This window comes from Ostrea edulis, chromosome 2 (assembly GCF_947568905.1).
Source record: "Ostrea edulis chromosome 2, xbOstEdul1.1, whole genome shotgun sequence".
NCBI lineage: Eukaryota > Metazoa > Mollusca > Bivalvia > Ostreida > Ostreidae > Ostrea > Ostrea edulis.
The window spans coordinates 97655402-97671459 of NC_079165.1; the positions used below are offsets into that span (position 1 = coordinate 97655402).

General features: G+C 35.9%; 2 protein-coding genes across 3 annotated transcripts in view; one reads left to right on the forward strand and one right to left on the reverse strand.

Annotated features, from left to right (window-relative positions):
- Positions 1-16058, reverse strand: part of LOC125681036 (protein AAR2 homolog) — an 18921-nt gene continuing 2863 nt past the window's right edge. Inside the window, exons 1-5 of one of the 2 annotated variants that reach the window (XM_048920931.2) lie at positions 8688-8811; positions 2703-2881; positions 2506-2609; positions 1582-1678; positions 1-1406 (exon numbers count right to left, since the gene is read on the reverse strand). In XM_048920931.2, the coding sequence (XP_048776888.2) occupies positions 587-1406; positions 1582-1678; positions 2506-2609; positions 2703-2881; positions 8688-8690 (1203 nt within the window). In that variant the 5' untranslated portion in view covers positions 8691-8811 and the 3' untranslated portion in view covers positions 1-586. Of the gene's footprint in view, positions 1407-1581; positions 1679-2505; positions 2610-2702; positions 2882-8687; positions 8812-16058 lie in introns of those variants that run through there. The other variant, XM_056155696.1, reaches the window with a different exon arrangement.
- Positions 14325-14732, forward strand: LOC125680204 (uncharacterized). Its single transcript, XM_048919647.1, has one exon. The coding sequence runs from the start codon at positions 14325-14327 to the stop codon at positions 14730-14732; it is 408 nt and encodes a 135-aa protein (XP_048775604.1).

Sequence of the window (16058 nt, forward strand, 5' to 3'; positions counted from 1 at the left end):
TGTTGTGCTAATACCTGTAATGGCAGGAATATCATCAACAGGAATACAGTACAGTACAAAAGGTACATGAATTCCGAGCCCGACAATTTAAATATTGTTACACATGGAGTTGTAGATTTTTAAAAATTGATCATTTTTGTCAGTTGTTGCCACATTCCTAATGCCCAAGGGGTACAGAAGTTCTGAAATTTAAAATTTATTAATGCCCCATGCAGGGGTGCAGAAGTCCTGAAATTTATAATTCATGCCCCAATTGTCCAAAACATGCTTCATACCAAATTTGAAAAGAATTAGAATGGTAGTTTTCAAGAAATTAAAAATGTTCAATATGACAAACGAAGGACGATAACAAATTCCAAAAGCAATAGGTCACCTGAGTGACTCAGATAACTTAAAAATGGATAAAGTTTACACACAGATGACCAACAAACCTTATCAAAAAAGCTCATTGGCGCTTTCAGACAAGGTGTCGGAGGTAACAAAAATAAAATTATAAAAAAAAATCCATCACAAAACAATATACAGGAACATATAGTTGCAAATACATGTATTATTTTTATGCAAAGACCCATTCATATCATTATGGTCACTCTAAATCTACAATAGTTGGTGCATAGTCATCTGGCTCTGTTGTGAAGTCCCACTTGAACTTTTGTGTCAAATAGTCTCTGAATTTCAGTCCTCTATTTCTAAGTCCGTTATCAGGTGCCATGTTTTCCAGATTAGAAAAGAATTCTTGGAGAGTGGATGTAAGAAAATTATTTTCTGACAATATATCCACGAAGAAATCTTCAGGTGTTTCTTGTATATGAAAATGGAGAACACTTATAAAGTTTAAGAACAATGTAGAATGTTTAGTTAAAGCCTCCTCACTAGCACACACAATATGAACAAGATTCTTCCACTGTTCAAATGCATCAAAAACCTGTCCAATCAGAAAGCAGATGAATGCAAACTGGATTTCCCCAAGAATTCCCATTTCATTGTGACAGTAACTGATACTGAGCATACTTTCTAAAGCATAACTGAAATCAATGCTATATTTTGTCATTTCAGCTGGGGTACTGTCAGGAGGATATTTCTGCTTTGGTATAAGACTAAATCGAATTTTGCTCTCTTCCCTCACTTTCATGTCTGGCAGTTTGGACTCGGCTTCCTTCAGAGAGGTTGGTTCTGCATTTTCTTCTGGAACCTCTTGAGAGTTAATTTCTTTGGATGTCCCTATTTCGTCAGTTGAATACTTGAGTTTCTTGGTGTGAGAGGATGTGCTTTGGGATTTTCGAGTCTGAGTGTTGCTGACCTCTGATATAAAGTCAGTGACAGAAGAAATCCTTTTGCTAAGAGGCTGCAGTTTGTCCAGTAACTCCGGAGTGATGAAGTTGCTGAGTGATACCCACTTCCTGTATCTGTAGAAAAATTTGATTTTTTCCATTCATATAAATTTCATTATCAGAAGTTACAATTTTCAGTTTTAATACCAAATCAGTTTTGCTGAATTTTTTCAGTAATCTTATGTTAAAGAAGTATTACAGTACTTAGAGGTGTAACAATTCCAACCAATGAAATGGACATCTCTCATACCTGTCATATGGATAAGGCCCTAAAAATCTGTCCAGTTCCTTTAGATTATCCTTAATGCGTTGAATGTCATCATCACTGACATTGTCGTCTGCCAAATCTAATGTAAAGAAAACAAGAGGTCCATGGGCCACACTGCTCACCCGAGTCACCTTGGCCCATATTTAAAGAATTACCATTAAATTATATATTTGCATGTAAAACTTTGATCCTTATTGTGGAGCCAACCTAGCCCCAGGGGCCATGACTTTTAAAAAAAACTTGAATCTGCACTATGACAGGAAGTTTTCATGTAAATGTAAACTTTTCTGGCCTAGTGAATTTTAAAGATTTTTCCTATATATTTGTATGTAAAACTTTGATCCCCTATTGTGACCCCATCCTACCCCCAGGGGCTGTGATGTTAACAAACTTGAATCTGCACCATGTCAGGAAGCTTTAATTTAAATGTAAACTTTTCAGGCCCAATAGTCCTTGAGAGGAAGATTTTCCATATATATTTGTATGTAAAACTTTGATCCCCTATTATTACCCCATCCTACCCCAGGGGCCATGATTTTAACAGACTTGAATCTGCACTATGCCAGGAAGCTTTCATGTAATTCTAAGCTCTTCTGGCCCAGTGGTTCTTGAGAAGATTTTTAAATGACCCCACCATATTTTTTTGTGATTATCTCCCCTTTGAAGGGGGCATGGCCCTTCATTTGAATAAAATTGAAAGCACTTCACCCAAGGATGCTTTTTGCAAAGTTTGGTTGTCTGGAGAAGAAGTCGAAAATGTGAAAAGTTTACAGACAGATGGACGATGGACAACGGGTGATCAGAAAAGCTCACTTGGGCATTCAGCTCAGGTGAGCTAAAAAACCATAAATTAGAGCACTGGAAACACCTCCTCACCATTTTTAATGTATTCACATTAAATCATACCCTCTTTGACTTCATCCCATTTTCTAACAGCGACACCTTTCTTTTCAAATTCAATAAATGATCCAGATCGTGGGCCAATTTCTCCTGTCTGCTTGCTTCTAGCACTGAAAATAAAGAAAACTGAAGGAATTAAAAACCAAGATTCATATTCCTTTACTTGAAAAAAAAATGATGGGGTAAAGTTTTATAAAATGTACCTGTAGTACACAAAGTGGATTCCAGGTGGGATCATCTTAACTCCCTTAAACTGTGCACCAATTGTCCATGAGGAGTAATCAATTCCAAACTCTGTCCCCTCTGGAACATCCAAACACACCATTGTTGCCCCTTCAGAGAAAAGAACTTGGGCTGTATCCTGATCCATGCTCATGGTGGCCTATTGGGAATATTGACACAGTATAATATATACCATTATATGTTTTACGGTGTCACCGTTGAGATGAGCAAAGACCCTTAACATCTTGCAACACGACTTTAGGCATCATTTAACGCTGGGAATATAATGCGGTCAATGTAAACAGTGCATTTAACGCTGGGAATATAATGCGGTTAATGTAAACAGTGCATTTAACGCTGGGAATATAACGCGATTAATGTAAACAGTTCATCATTCGCTGGGATTTTTTCTCTCTCATTCAAACCAAGAAATTATCCACAACAAAACGTACAAAGGTATGAGAAAGCTTGTCTGGAATTTAAAATCATTTATAGTACTTTCCAAACTATTTATTTGTTTTATCTACAGGGTTGTCAATGAAGTATACCGTGGTGATGGCGATATTTTTCCGAAAGCATTATGGGTAATTCTCATCATTTTTCAGCTGATGAAGAGCAAATTACATGACTCAATTGAGTAATCATTGGAGCGAGCTCATCGCATCACTTTCCAATGCGATCTTTGCTCGCTATTATACCACAGCGCTCATCTCAGTCAGTTACAGTCATCAGCCTCATCTTCTTTATCAACTTTTAAAATATGTGAACAATCCACCAAAACCTTACAAGATATAAATTTGATATTGTATCATTGTGTTGAAAATATTCATATGTAATTCTACGTAAAATTTTTAACCTATCTTGAGGAAGAGTTGGAGAAAGAACGTAAAAAAAAATATTACTAGATATTTATGTCCTGTAGACCAGGGATAATTTTGAAAATCTACCAGACAAGTTAGAAATTTACAAGACAGAAGAAATTTTTTTGACTTTAATCTTGTTTTTCTAGCAGTAACTGTGACAGTTCAAAACATTAACTTGTTCTTAACAAGTTAATAGCTCTATACTTTTTTTTACCACACAGGATTAAACTCTGTTATAAATTTTGTTGTAGTTTGCTTTTAATCTTTTTCCGCTCACCATTGAGAGAGTAAAACTTCCAAGCAGGTCCCTGCCTGAAACACAATTAAGACCCCAAATTCCCAATTGTTAATATGGTGGCAGCTCTGACATTTTCCAGTGCATAAAATGTCAAAAATTATTACAATGCTAGGAAACATAAGATTTTCCTACTATAAAGAAAGTGAAAGTGTGTTTCCTCTACAGTCGGTGTGGTAATTTATTGAGGGCTTTCTGGCCACAAAGAAGAAAAACTGACAGAAAACATTAGGAGTCAGACTGAAAGAATGCAGAATCTGAAAGATTACCGTATAAACTCGCCCATAAGTCGGTTCGCCTATAAGTCGGTTGTATAGTTTTTAGGTTATTTTAGAGGGAATTGCCATTGACCCATTTACAAGTTAATTTCACTTATTTGAAGAAATCGTTTGACAATTTCAAATCAATGCTCTAGATAATGTTTTTACCTGTGTTTCAAATAATATTTTGAGAAATGTACCTATATTTGATATTTCCCCCAACAAATTAATTTCATATCAATGCTCTTATATATCTATCCTTGATCTAATAATGTTTCAGGATATGGCATTGATATTTCACTTTTTATTCTTAACAAATTAAACAGTCACTATTTTGTTTACTTCGTCCATGTTTTTGTAGTTTAAATTAAGTGTTGAAAAATCGGGGGGAAAATCATAATCGGAAGAACTGTATCGATCAATGATTGATGTAATCGGCATTTACATGTAGATAATAAATATTTATCATTTTGGGGGTTATTTCTATTTAGTTTTATGGATAAGTGCAGCATACACACTAGCTGGTGTCACTGAATTCCCACTTTTCAATGTGGAGTCCACTCTGACTCTCCCCTGCACATGTCTCGATATAAAAGCGGGATTAACAGTCAGATGAATCTCGGATTAGATATCAATTCGTGTACATGCAGGCGAGAATCAATTATGAAAAATAGAATCGATAATCGGAATCGAAGAGCCAAAAACGATCGACAATCGTTTCATCACTAGTTTAAATAATACTAGGCATAGTATACATTTCGCAATCAAGAACAGTACTTATCTTCTTAGGACACTCCTATAAGTCGGACATAGAGTTTTGGACCAAAATTTAACTCCCAAAATTCTGACTTATAGGTGAGTATATACGGTAAGAGATGCTTTCACATGAACTTGGCATTCTAAAATATGATTGAGAGATGACTTTTTGATCTGATTTTTGATCTGATGATATTCCCCAGAAATGTTAGAGCTCTGATGTGAATTTCTACTTCAATTAGCTTTGCTCCTAATAATAGGTAAAAAATGCTCCTAGGAGTTCGGCAAGTTGAAAGCTTTGAAAGTCGAAGAACAGACACATGATATGATTCAAGAGCACTACTCTGCTTGTGTTGTAGCACAAACATTTCCATACCGTAAAGCAATGTGAGCATCACATACAGGCTTTCAAGTGACATTTTGCAAAAAATAAGGGCCATTTTTAGGGTAAAATTATCAAAAAATGAGGGTCTTTTTTAGGATTTTTATGGGCTTTTTAGACAAAAATAAGGGTTAAATTTACAAATAAATAAGAAAGAAAAAATGTTTTACTCACCATTTGCAAGAGCAATAATACAACAAGAGGCCCACAGGCCTTATTGGTCACCTGAATACTAGTGAAAAAGTATCACTACTTCCATGGGCTATGAAATCTAGAAAAAATTTCCTGTTCTAAATATCTAAGCTAAATTCTAATGTTCAGCAACAATATAAAACAAGATGTGTTCTTAAAACTTCACTGCCCTCAAAAGTGCATAAACTGATGAAAGGCATTAAATAATAGATGTATTAGCATTAAAACATCAAAAGATATGACTAATTTGGACTCATCTTAAAGTCATAACCCTGGGTTGTGAAATTCACCATTTTTTGTACATCCTTTTCTGCTATTCCTAAGTATGCATTTAGATTTTATACAGTATCAGCAAACTTACACATAAATACTATATACTAAGTTTGGCCCCACCCTGGGGTCAAACCCTTACTCTGGGGAAAATCAAATTTACAATTTTGGTAAAAGACTACCTGCTCTATCCATTTAGTTTCAATTTAGTATCAAAAGCACTAAAGAAAATGTTATTTAAGTGTTTTACACATAACACTATATAACAAGTTAGGCCCTACCCTGGAGTCATAACCCCTACCCTGGGGATCATGAAATTTACAAGTTTGGTAGAGGTCTTCCTGCTCTACATCACTATGCATTTAGTTTTTCTTACATGTGTGTGGTTCTTGAGAAGAAGATTTTTGAAAATTTGTCAATTTTGGGCAGTTTTTGCCCCGCCCATAGGGCCCCAGGGGTTCTGGAGTCCTGAAATTTACAATGTATGTCCCCCTTGTCCCAATGATGCTTCATACCAAATTTGAAAAGAATTGGACAGGTAGTTATTAAGAAGTTAAAAATGTTCAATTGTTAACGCACGACGATGGACGAAAACCAATTGCAATAGGTCACTTGAGTTTACTCAGGTGACCTAAAAACTAATTATCCACTCAGAAGATCATACTAGTGGTCATCAACAGCCATATTCGGCATTCAGCAAAAACCATGATATAATTCAGGTGAACTCCCATGGCTCACAATCAATGCTGAATATAGCTGATAACCATCAAGATGTCTTCTGAGATGTACATTTAATCAACATACTAGTATTCATTTTCTGAAAATATACTAAGACTAAATTTAATAAAATTCCAACACTTACTTTATGTCAAATTTATTAAAACTTTCAAAATTTGAAAATGTAGGAATTTCAACAAAAAATTAGGGCTTTTTTAGGATTCTAAAGTTCTTGAAAATAAGGGTTGTTGTAGAAAAATAAGGGCCCGCTTGAAAGCCTGCACATAGGTGGAGTAAATTTTGTAACAAGACCATTTGACCCATGTAGATCACAGACAATTATATCGCTTGGTTTCGAATTTACTATTAAAGTAATATTTAAAGTAATAGCAAATTCGAACCCAAGTGATACAATTGCCTGTGATGTAGTCCAGTTGAGGTTAAGCTGTAAAAGGTTCCTCTAGTTGTGGAGATTCGTTCCTCTACGTTTATCTGGAAATCATCTGAATTTAATCGGGTTATTCCTAAATGTAAAGTTGGGTTGGCAATAGCTGCACAATAATGTAGCCCTATCCAATTTTTTTTTATTCTGACGTTTTCGGGATAGGGCTACAATTCCAAAAAAAAAAAAAAAAAATAAATAAATAAAAATCAGAGAGGGCTACATTATTGCAGCTAGGTTGGCAATTGAGAGTTCTTTGTCATTTAATGTCCATGAGGTTACAACTTCCTTGTATTAAATTTCTGGGAATGAATTTTCTTATGATGACGCATTTTTCTGGATGTATGTAATGTAATGTTCCCCGTTTGCTTAAGGCATATTGCACAGCTCTTTTACAATTATTCATAAGGGCGACATTGTCTGCAGCCATGGGGCATCCCGTATAATTATGTTTGTCCTATAAAAGTGCCTATCTGTGATTTTTCCGAGTGCAAAGCAGATCACTTAAATTTATAAATTCTATAGAGTCCAGTATATAAAACACCTCCCTGTCACATAACCTGTAGAACAGAGAACTGGCGGCCGAGATTACTTTTCCATATAGGACCTAGCTTCGATGATCGACAATACAAAATACATTTTGTCAACTATTGACCAAATATCTTGGTTTATTTCTTGTTGAAACAATCTGCACTTCATAGAGGTATGTGATACAACGTCAAAAGCCTTTTGAGTATCCAGGAATGACGGAAACATGGCTTGATTGTTTTCAATTTGTTCATTAATAGTTTCGTTTAGTGCAAGTGCGGCCATAAGGAGTGATAGTCCCTTGGTAAATCCAAGAGATAAGAGATTGATCGATTTCTTCAATTTTACAGTTCCAATATTATTTTTAGATAATTGGAGTAACCTATAGATCAAGCTTTGCTTGTGTAACAGGAAGGGAGAAAATGCAACGGACCAGACCGGGATTCGAACCCGGGCCCCCTGAATCTCTAGTCAGGTGCTCTACCAACTGAGCAATCTGGCCACCGGCGATCGAACCCAGCTGACCACTACATTCCTCCCTCCTTAAATGTCTTCACACCTGAAGACATCAACCCAGGATCTTTATCCCCTGGCAGGCATTTTCACCTGTCAGTTCCAAGGGCTGGTCTACGGCACCAAATGTAACAGGAAGGGAGAAAATGCAACGGACCAGACCGGCATTCGAACCCGGGCCCCCTGAATCTCTAGTCAGGTGCTCTACCAACTGAGCTATCTGGCCACCGGCGATCGAACCCGGCTGACCGCTACACTTGTAAAAATAACCATCTATGCATGCAGTGATAACAGAAAAAGTACGACTACGTTGTCAGAAAAAAAAGGTGCCCCCCCCCCCCCCTTATTGCTACGTGCTTGATACAGTGTAATCATTTATGTGTACCTTTGAGTAAGTTGGTTTACATTAACACTGTTTTTCAAAAGACTGAATCACATGCGTGAGTAAACATCTTTCAACAGTGTTCAACAGAAAGATTGCAGCAGAGAGTCTAAGATATAAGTCTGAATAAGAATAATATAACGATGGAGCATGATGGAACTATGAAAACGTCTAAGATACACAAGTCTGCTACCTTTAATGTGGGCATGCAACCGAAGCATTAAATTTTCGAGAATACATACTCTGAACGCGCGCAAAGAATGGACATTTCGAATTTCCTCTGCCATATTTATGATAATGGAAGAAAACAGGTAAATGGGAAAACGTAAGTATAATATCTCAATAACAATAGTGAACTATGCATACCATTTCGACTTCCTTGATTTTCGTATCCCAAACGTCCAACTCGACAACTGGAAACAGGTAAACACGCTAACGTAAACTGGTACTCTCGCTTGTATCAGCGGGGAACCAGTTTAACAATAGAAAGGATTAGGACGTTTCGCCCCTGAAGACATTTCGCCATGAGACGATTTATCCCAAAAAGGCGTTTCGTTAACTTGTATAAAGTAGTGAATAAAGTTTTGTGCGTTTATTGTGTTTTTGAGTTATATTAAGACATACTTTCATATTTTAATGAAATTAATTGACATGAACTTTTTGATAATGTCAGATAATAAATGAAATGCCCAGAAAGAAAAGCAATCTTTGGTTTAATACCCCCCCCCCCACCCCCCGTGATATTTTTTGTGGCGAAAATTTCTCCGAAATGTGTGGATTTCCTTTCTATCCCACCCCATTATGATTTATATACAATCGTTTCACACTTTTTGTAAGCCTTAAGAGATTGACAAGGTATAACAAAATAACAATCTCTAAAGCTTACAAAAAGATTACATAAATCGAAAGAGGGATGAGATACAAAGGGAATCCACACTTCGGAGATTTATCGCCACAAAAAATATCAAAGGGGGAGGGGTTATTTAGTATCCATATACGAACACGTGCCTGTGTAAATACAGTACAAACCAAAACGAGTAGCACCTGCCTGTGTAAATACAGTACAAACCAAATCGGGTAGTACCTGCCTGTGTAAATACAGTACAAACCAAAACGAGTAGCACCCGTCTGTGTAAATACAGTACAAACCAAAACGAGTAGCACCTGCCTGTGTATATACAGTACAAACCAAAACGAGTAGCACCTGTCTGTGTAAATACAGTACAAACCAAAACGAGTAGCACCTGCCTGTGTATATACAGTACAAACCAAAACGAGTAGCACCTGTCTGTGTAAATACAGTACAAACCAAAACGAGTAGCACCTGCATGTCTGGCAAAAATGAGGAGTTTAGAAACACCACCAAAATGCGTTACTCCAAAAAGATACAAGAATCCTTCTTGATCCATTAAGCTAAAATCCCTCTCAAGAAACTTCACGGCCGAAAAGTGAACAAATTTCCTATATTTTTGCAGTTACTGCTTTCACAAGAAGTTGAGGGCGCGCTTATCGATTGATTGATTGATCAATGAAAAAAATTATAAATTGAAAAAAATATTTTTTATGTTTAGCACCAGGAATTAAAACAAGTATTCATCTCTTTGACCACACAATAAAAGCAATTTTATTATATAATTCTGAAATATGGGGTGGAGACATAGGTTCATGGAATAAATTAAAATCATCACCATTAAATTTTGATCCTGACAAACTTTTTAAATCACTTCACTGTGAGAAGCTTCATCAAAAATATTCTAAATGTATTCTTGGTGTACATAAGAAAAGTATAAATTTTGCTGTACTCTCAGAATTGGGGAGATTCCCTCTACATCATGATATTTTGAAATCAATCATTTGTTATTGGTACAGGCTTGAAAACCCAAATGAATTTAAACTATTTAAGGATGCTGATCTACGTAGTAAATCTTTACACCTCAACCACAAATTGTCATGGTACTCACTATTGTAGAAAAAGCTTTAGAATATGTTAAAATTGGATATCCGTTAAGAGATTTTAGTCAGTATAGATTTAAGAAAAATGTAAAGAAATTACTCTGTGATAAATACATGTACACTGAAACCTGGTACAATAATCAAAATAAATTAATTGATGGGAAACTGTGCACTTATTTTAAATTTAAGGAGCACTTTGGTTTTGAGAACTATCTTAATAAAATTTAAAAAAAATGATATTAGAAGATCTATTTGTAAGTTACGGATATCAGCTCATAAATCAATGATTGAAGTTGGTAGATATTCTGGTATTACTAGGAATGAACGAATATGAAACAAATGCAACTCCGGTTCATTAGGTGATGAGATTCATTTTTTGATTAAATGTGAAAAGTTTGTTGACGAAAGAAAATCTTTTTGTGGTACTATAGAAAAAACAGTTAATCTTTTTTACTAAACTCAATGCTGAACAAAAATTCATTTACATATTATGTTCTGAAAAGCCATCTATTCTAAATATAACTGGAAAATTTATTTTGAACAATATACATGTATGACACTGTATTTGCATGTAACTATGTGTTATGTGAGCTAAACATAGTTTCACAGTTGATAAACTAGGTTTATCGACTGTAAACTATAGTTTACGGACCGTAAACTATAGTTAACAACGTTAATCTATATTTCACATCTGTAAACCATAGTTAATAGATAATCTATGTTTCACAAGCGTAAACTTTAATTAACAATGAAAACAATCATTGGCGATTGTAAAACATAGTTTATCTGATAAATATAGTAATTATCACAATTTGTGAAACTAGGATTAACAATTGTGAACTATAGTTAACGAATGTAAATTATAGTTTACAAATTTGAATCTGTATTTATCAGCAAAATCTATTGTTAACGTTTATTTAAAGACAGATAAACTTGGATTAGCGTTTGTAAACTATAGTTTACAACCGTTAAATATAGTTTTACGGATGAAAACGAATCGTTAACTATAGTTTGCAGTTCGTAAACTGTAGTTTACAGTCGATAAACCTAGTTTATCAACTGTGAAACTATGTTTAGCTCATTTTTGTGAATTTGGCGTGCCATAGTTATGTAATCACTTCTTTCTTTACTTGTACGTGTTTATGTATGTGTACAGTATTTGTATTTAAAACATTTTTGTTACGCAATCCTTTGACTTTTTAAGTTTTTATATAGAAGAAAGTCCACTTGTAGTGAAAAGGTTACCTCTAGGTATCCAATAAGTTGACAATTGCTGTCCATTATTTTTAAGAATGGACAAATACTGTCCGTTCTTAAAAATAATGGACAGTAATTGTCAACTTATTGGACAGTGCCAGGTAAGCCCAATAACTTATTAGACGTCTACAGGTAGGCTGAAAATAAGAGAAAGACAATACATTTGTCAAAGAGATACAAATTTAATTTTAAATTCCCTACAAATAAGAATCAACACAAATATCGGAAAAATCACTGAAATACTCAACAAGAGGCCCATGGGTCACATCGCTCACCTGAGTCACTTTAACACATGGAAAATGAATTTCCCATTGTTATTCCATTAACTTTTCAGGAGCCATGTCAGATTTTAAGAAACTTGATTCTGCACTATGTTGGGGAGGTTCAGGTACATTGAAATACTTCTGGCTCAGAGGTTCTTAAGAAAAAAGGTTTTCATAATACAGTTAAAACCAATGTAAAAATAGTTTCTTTGATAATGTCTGCATCTGCGCTCCAGGTGTCATGACTGTTACACACGTGATTTTGCATTATGTCAGGTATCTTCTATGCAAATTCAAACTTTGTGGCCCAGTGGTTCTTGATACAAAAATTAAATTTTAAAGATTATTTTCTATTCAAAGACCACAGGCACTTGTTTCTGTATATAAGTTTTGACGTCTGTATACTAATAGTGTTATTATTAGTATACAGACGTCAAAACTTATATACAGAAACAAGTGCCTGTGCTGTTACATATAGCTGTGTATTCCATGGGAAGTGAAGTAACGTTTTTAAAACACCGGGAAATTCCCCTATTGCTAACAGTTTTCTGACAAGTCCATATTTGCAGACTAAGAATGAAAATCTTTCTTTCCTCTTCCCCATGACACTTTTCGACCTTTAACTGAAGTGTGCGATTGCGCAAAAGTTGGTAAAATAACCCAGTTTCAACAGCATAAAAGAGATCTTAGGTCACCTGAGTAAACCGAGGTGACGTATTGCAATTGTTTGTTGTCCGTCGTCGTGCGTAGTACGTCAATCATTGAACATTTCCCCGGGTTAGGAGATCTGACCACAGGGTATAGCTTGGTATAGAGTGTTTATGTGTAAAACACTTAAATAACATCTTCTTTAGTGCTATTAATACTAATTTAAAACTAAATGAATATTTAGAAAGAACAGGTAGTCCTTTACCAAATTATAAATTTGATGATCCCAGGGGTAGGGGTTTGGTATCAGGGTACGGCCAAAATGGTCAGTTATTAAATGTGTAAATAATAGAACATTTTTAACTTCTTGATAACTTGCATTCCAATTCCTTTCAAATTTGTTATGAAGCATTTTTTTTTTGGGGGGGGGGGCTAAATTGTAAATTTCAGGACTCCTGCACCCCTTGGGCTTTAGGGCGGGGCAACAACTGCCAATTTAAAAAAAAAATATCTTATTCTCTACAACAGCATATATTTAGGAAAAACCACACACATGTAAGAAAAACTAAAAGCATAGTGATGTAGATCAGGAAAGCCTCTACCAAAATTGTAAATATCATGAACCCCGGGGTAGAGGTTCTGACTCCAAGGCCGAGCCAAACTTGGTATAAATAGTGTATATGTACAAAATATATCAATGATATCTGCTTTAATGCTATTGATACTAAATTCAAAGTAAATGGATATTTAGAAGTAGGAGTCCTATACCAAAATTGTAAATTTCATGATTCTAAGGGGTAAGGGTTTGATTTCAGGGTGAAGCCAAAATTATTATAGCGATTATTGTCTTTATGATTTGAAGGACTGCTTAGCAATATGGAGCGCCAAATTAACATAAACTCAAATAATTCAAGATATCTTCAATTATTTGAAGATATCATCAATTCATTTGATGCGCGCAACAATTTGATTAAAGATTTCTTCAAATAATTAATGATATTTTCAATTCTGAATTATTGCGCGCTACCACTCAATTGAAGTGAGCAACAATTGATATAATGCGCGCATTAAAACGTTCTTAAAAAGAGTATTTACTGGCCATTTACGGTTTATTACGAGTTCTTGCGATGCATTTACGGCAAAAATTTACGATTTGTTCCGAGTGAACACGGATAAATACGAGCAATTTACAACATTTTACGAGCTTTTTAGGGATTGTTACGCGTATATTACGGAAATTTACGATTTAGCTTAGCTTTTACGTGTAAATCACGACCTGTTAATGTGTTGATAACGTGCTGTTACGAATAGTTAGGATTTAGTTACAATTGTTTACGTTTTTGACTCAAAAGTGTTCGCAATTGGCTTTGTATCATCATTTCACAACTGACATTACTTGGAACAGCATGGCATATTAAAAGTACGGGTTAAAATCGTATCAGCAATTTCTACAACTGCTCCTTCCACTAGCCCAAAGACAAGAAGATGAGGATGCCCAGCAGCAGATATCTCGGCTGAGGAGGCGTCCAGCTCGCAGAAGGTTTTGATGCAGGACCTGGCTGGCCTGCAGGACCCTTTTTGGGGCAATATGATCAACTCCTGAATGAGCTGAAAAGAGAAGACTCTGCTGGCTACAAAAACTTTCTCAGAGTTGATGCTGACCTGTTTGGAGAGATTCTTGACAAGATAACCCCTGCTATCAAGAAAAAAATCCCCAAAGCCACTTGAGCCTGGACTGAAGTTAGTTGTAACACTCGGGCATTTAGCTACTGGTGCGAATTACGCAGAACTGATGTATGCTTTCCGTGTGGCACGAAACTCTATTTCACTCTTCATACCTGAAGTCTGTTAATCAATTTATTCAGCATACAAAGACGAAGTCATGCCATACATCATCGCAGAGGAAGATTGGTTGTGCATATCAGCCGAGTTTGAAAGAGTCTGCAACCTACCACACGCTTGTGGTGCGTTAGATGGCAAACACATCAGAATCAAGAAACTTGCTGGCTCTGGATCGTTGTTTTACAACTACAAGAACTTCTCTGTTGTAATGATAGCTCTAGTAGATTCGGACTATAAGTTTATTTGGTTGAATGTTGGTTCATATGGAAGTTCTTCTGATGGTCAGATATTCAGGGACTCAGAACTGCGACCAAAGCTGGAAGAAAGAACTCTGGGCCTTCCACCACCATCTCACCTTCTGAATGCTGACAGAGACATCCCCTATTTTTTAATTGGTGATGATGCCTTTCCACTCAGATCATGGATAATGAAACCATACTCAAGATGACATCTTGATCATGACGAGCACATACCCGCCTCAGGTTATTTATCAAGGAAAGACAGAAAAATGTCACCCCAATTTTAAGTTCCCAGAGAAATGGCACATAACGCTCACAGAGAATCACTGGTCAAATGAAATCACCATGCTTGAATATGTGGACAAAATCTTAGTTCCATACATAGCGGGAATACGCGAAGACTTGCCCTTGAAAAAGTCAAATGTTCATGCTTTGTGTTTATTCGATGTTTTCAGAGCACATCAATGTGAATCGTTCATTAAGAAACTGTCGGAAAATGACATTAAAGTCCGATTCGTACCAGCTTCATGTACTGGGGAATTACAGCCTTTAGATCTCGCGGGTAACGACACATTCAAACAATCTGTTAAAAGCGCAGTTCAGTCCTGGTATGCTGACGAAATTCACAAGAACTTGACGGACGGGAAAACAATTGACGAACTCGACGTAGACCTGAGTTTATCAAAATTAAAGCCTATACATGCGGGGTGGCTTGTGTCTGCTCATCAGAAAATAACAACAGACATTATAAAAACAGGCTGGAGAAAAGCTGGAATATTGGACGTTGTTTCATCACTGTAAAACGATACTAATATACGTCAGCACGGTCAGTTTTTCCGTGGAAAATAAATAAAATGCATGTTCAATTTCATTGAGATTTCTTGTGTAACTTATTTTTTTGAATTTATATGCATTATTTCATTAATAAAGAACAAAACATATTCATACTTTATTATTAATTCCTTAAATGAATGTGAAGAATTACTTTAAGCATCTAGATTTACGGATGACATTTAGCGATGTACTTGATTTAGCGGAAGCTGCGTTCCGCCAAAGGCGCTAAATAGAATACACAGCCAAATGTAATACATTTACAGTATTTAATCATAGACTGTCTCGTGCATGTAGAGTTGTGGAGAATGCTATTGGAATTCTTGCCATGAGATTTAGGATTCTTCTGGTGACTATGCAACAAGCATCAGAAACAGTATGCACCTCCATCCACAACTTACTAAGGATCAGAAGACGTGCCGAACTATCCCAATATATTGATCAAGAAGACAACAACCATAACCTAGTCGAGGGACAATGGAGACAGGATGAGGAGCGTGTTGACGGAGAGGCAGGTTACCAGAGGAATGTTGTCAACGCTGCTGGTACGGTACAAAGGGACTACCTTAAGCAGCACTTCAACTCCGAAGTAAGGGCTGTGGAATGGCAGGAAAATATAATTTGACTCATGAGACTTACAAGGAAGTTACCGTATTTTAATATGTACTTTTTTTATTAGCTCACCTGAGCCGAAGGCTTTTGTC

Excerpts from the sequence above, each read along its gene's own strand:
- LOC125680204 (XM_048919647.1), top strand. The coding sequence starts at position 14,325 with ATGCCATACATCATCGCAGAGGAAGATTGGTTGTGCATATCAGCCGAG.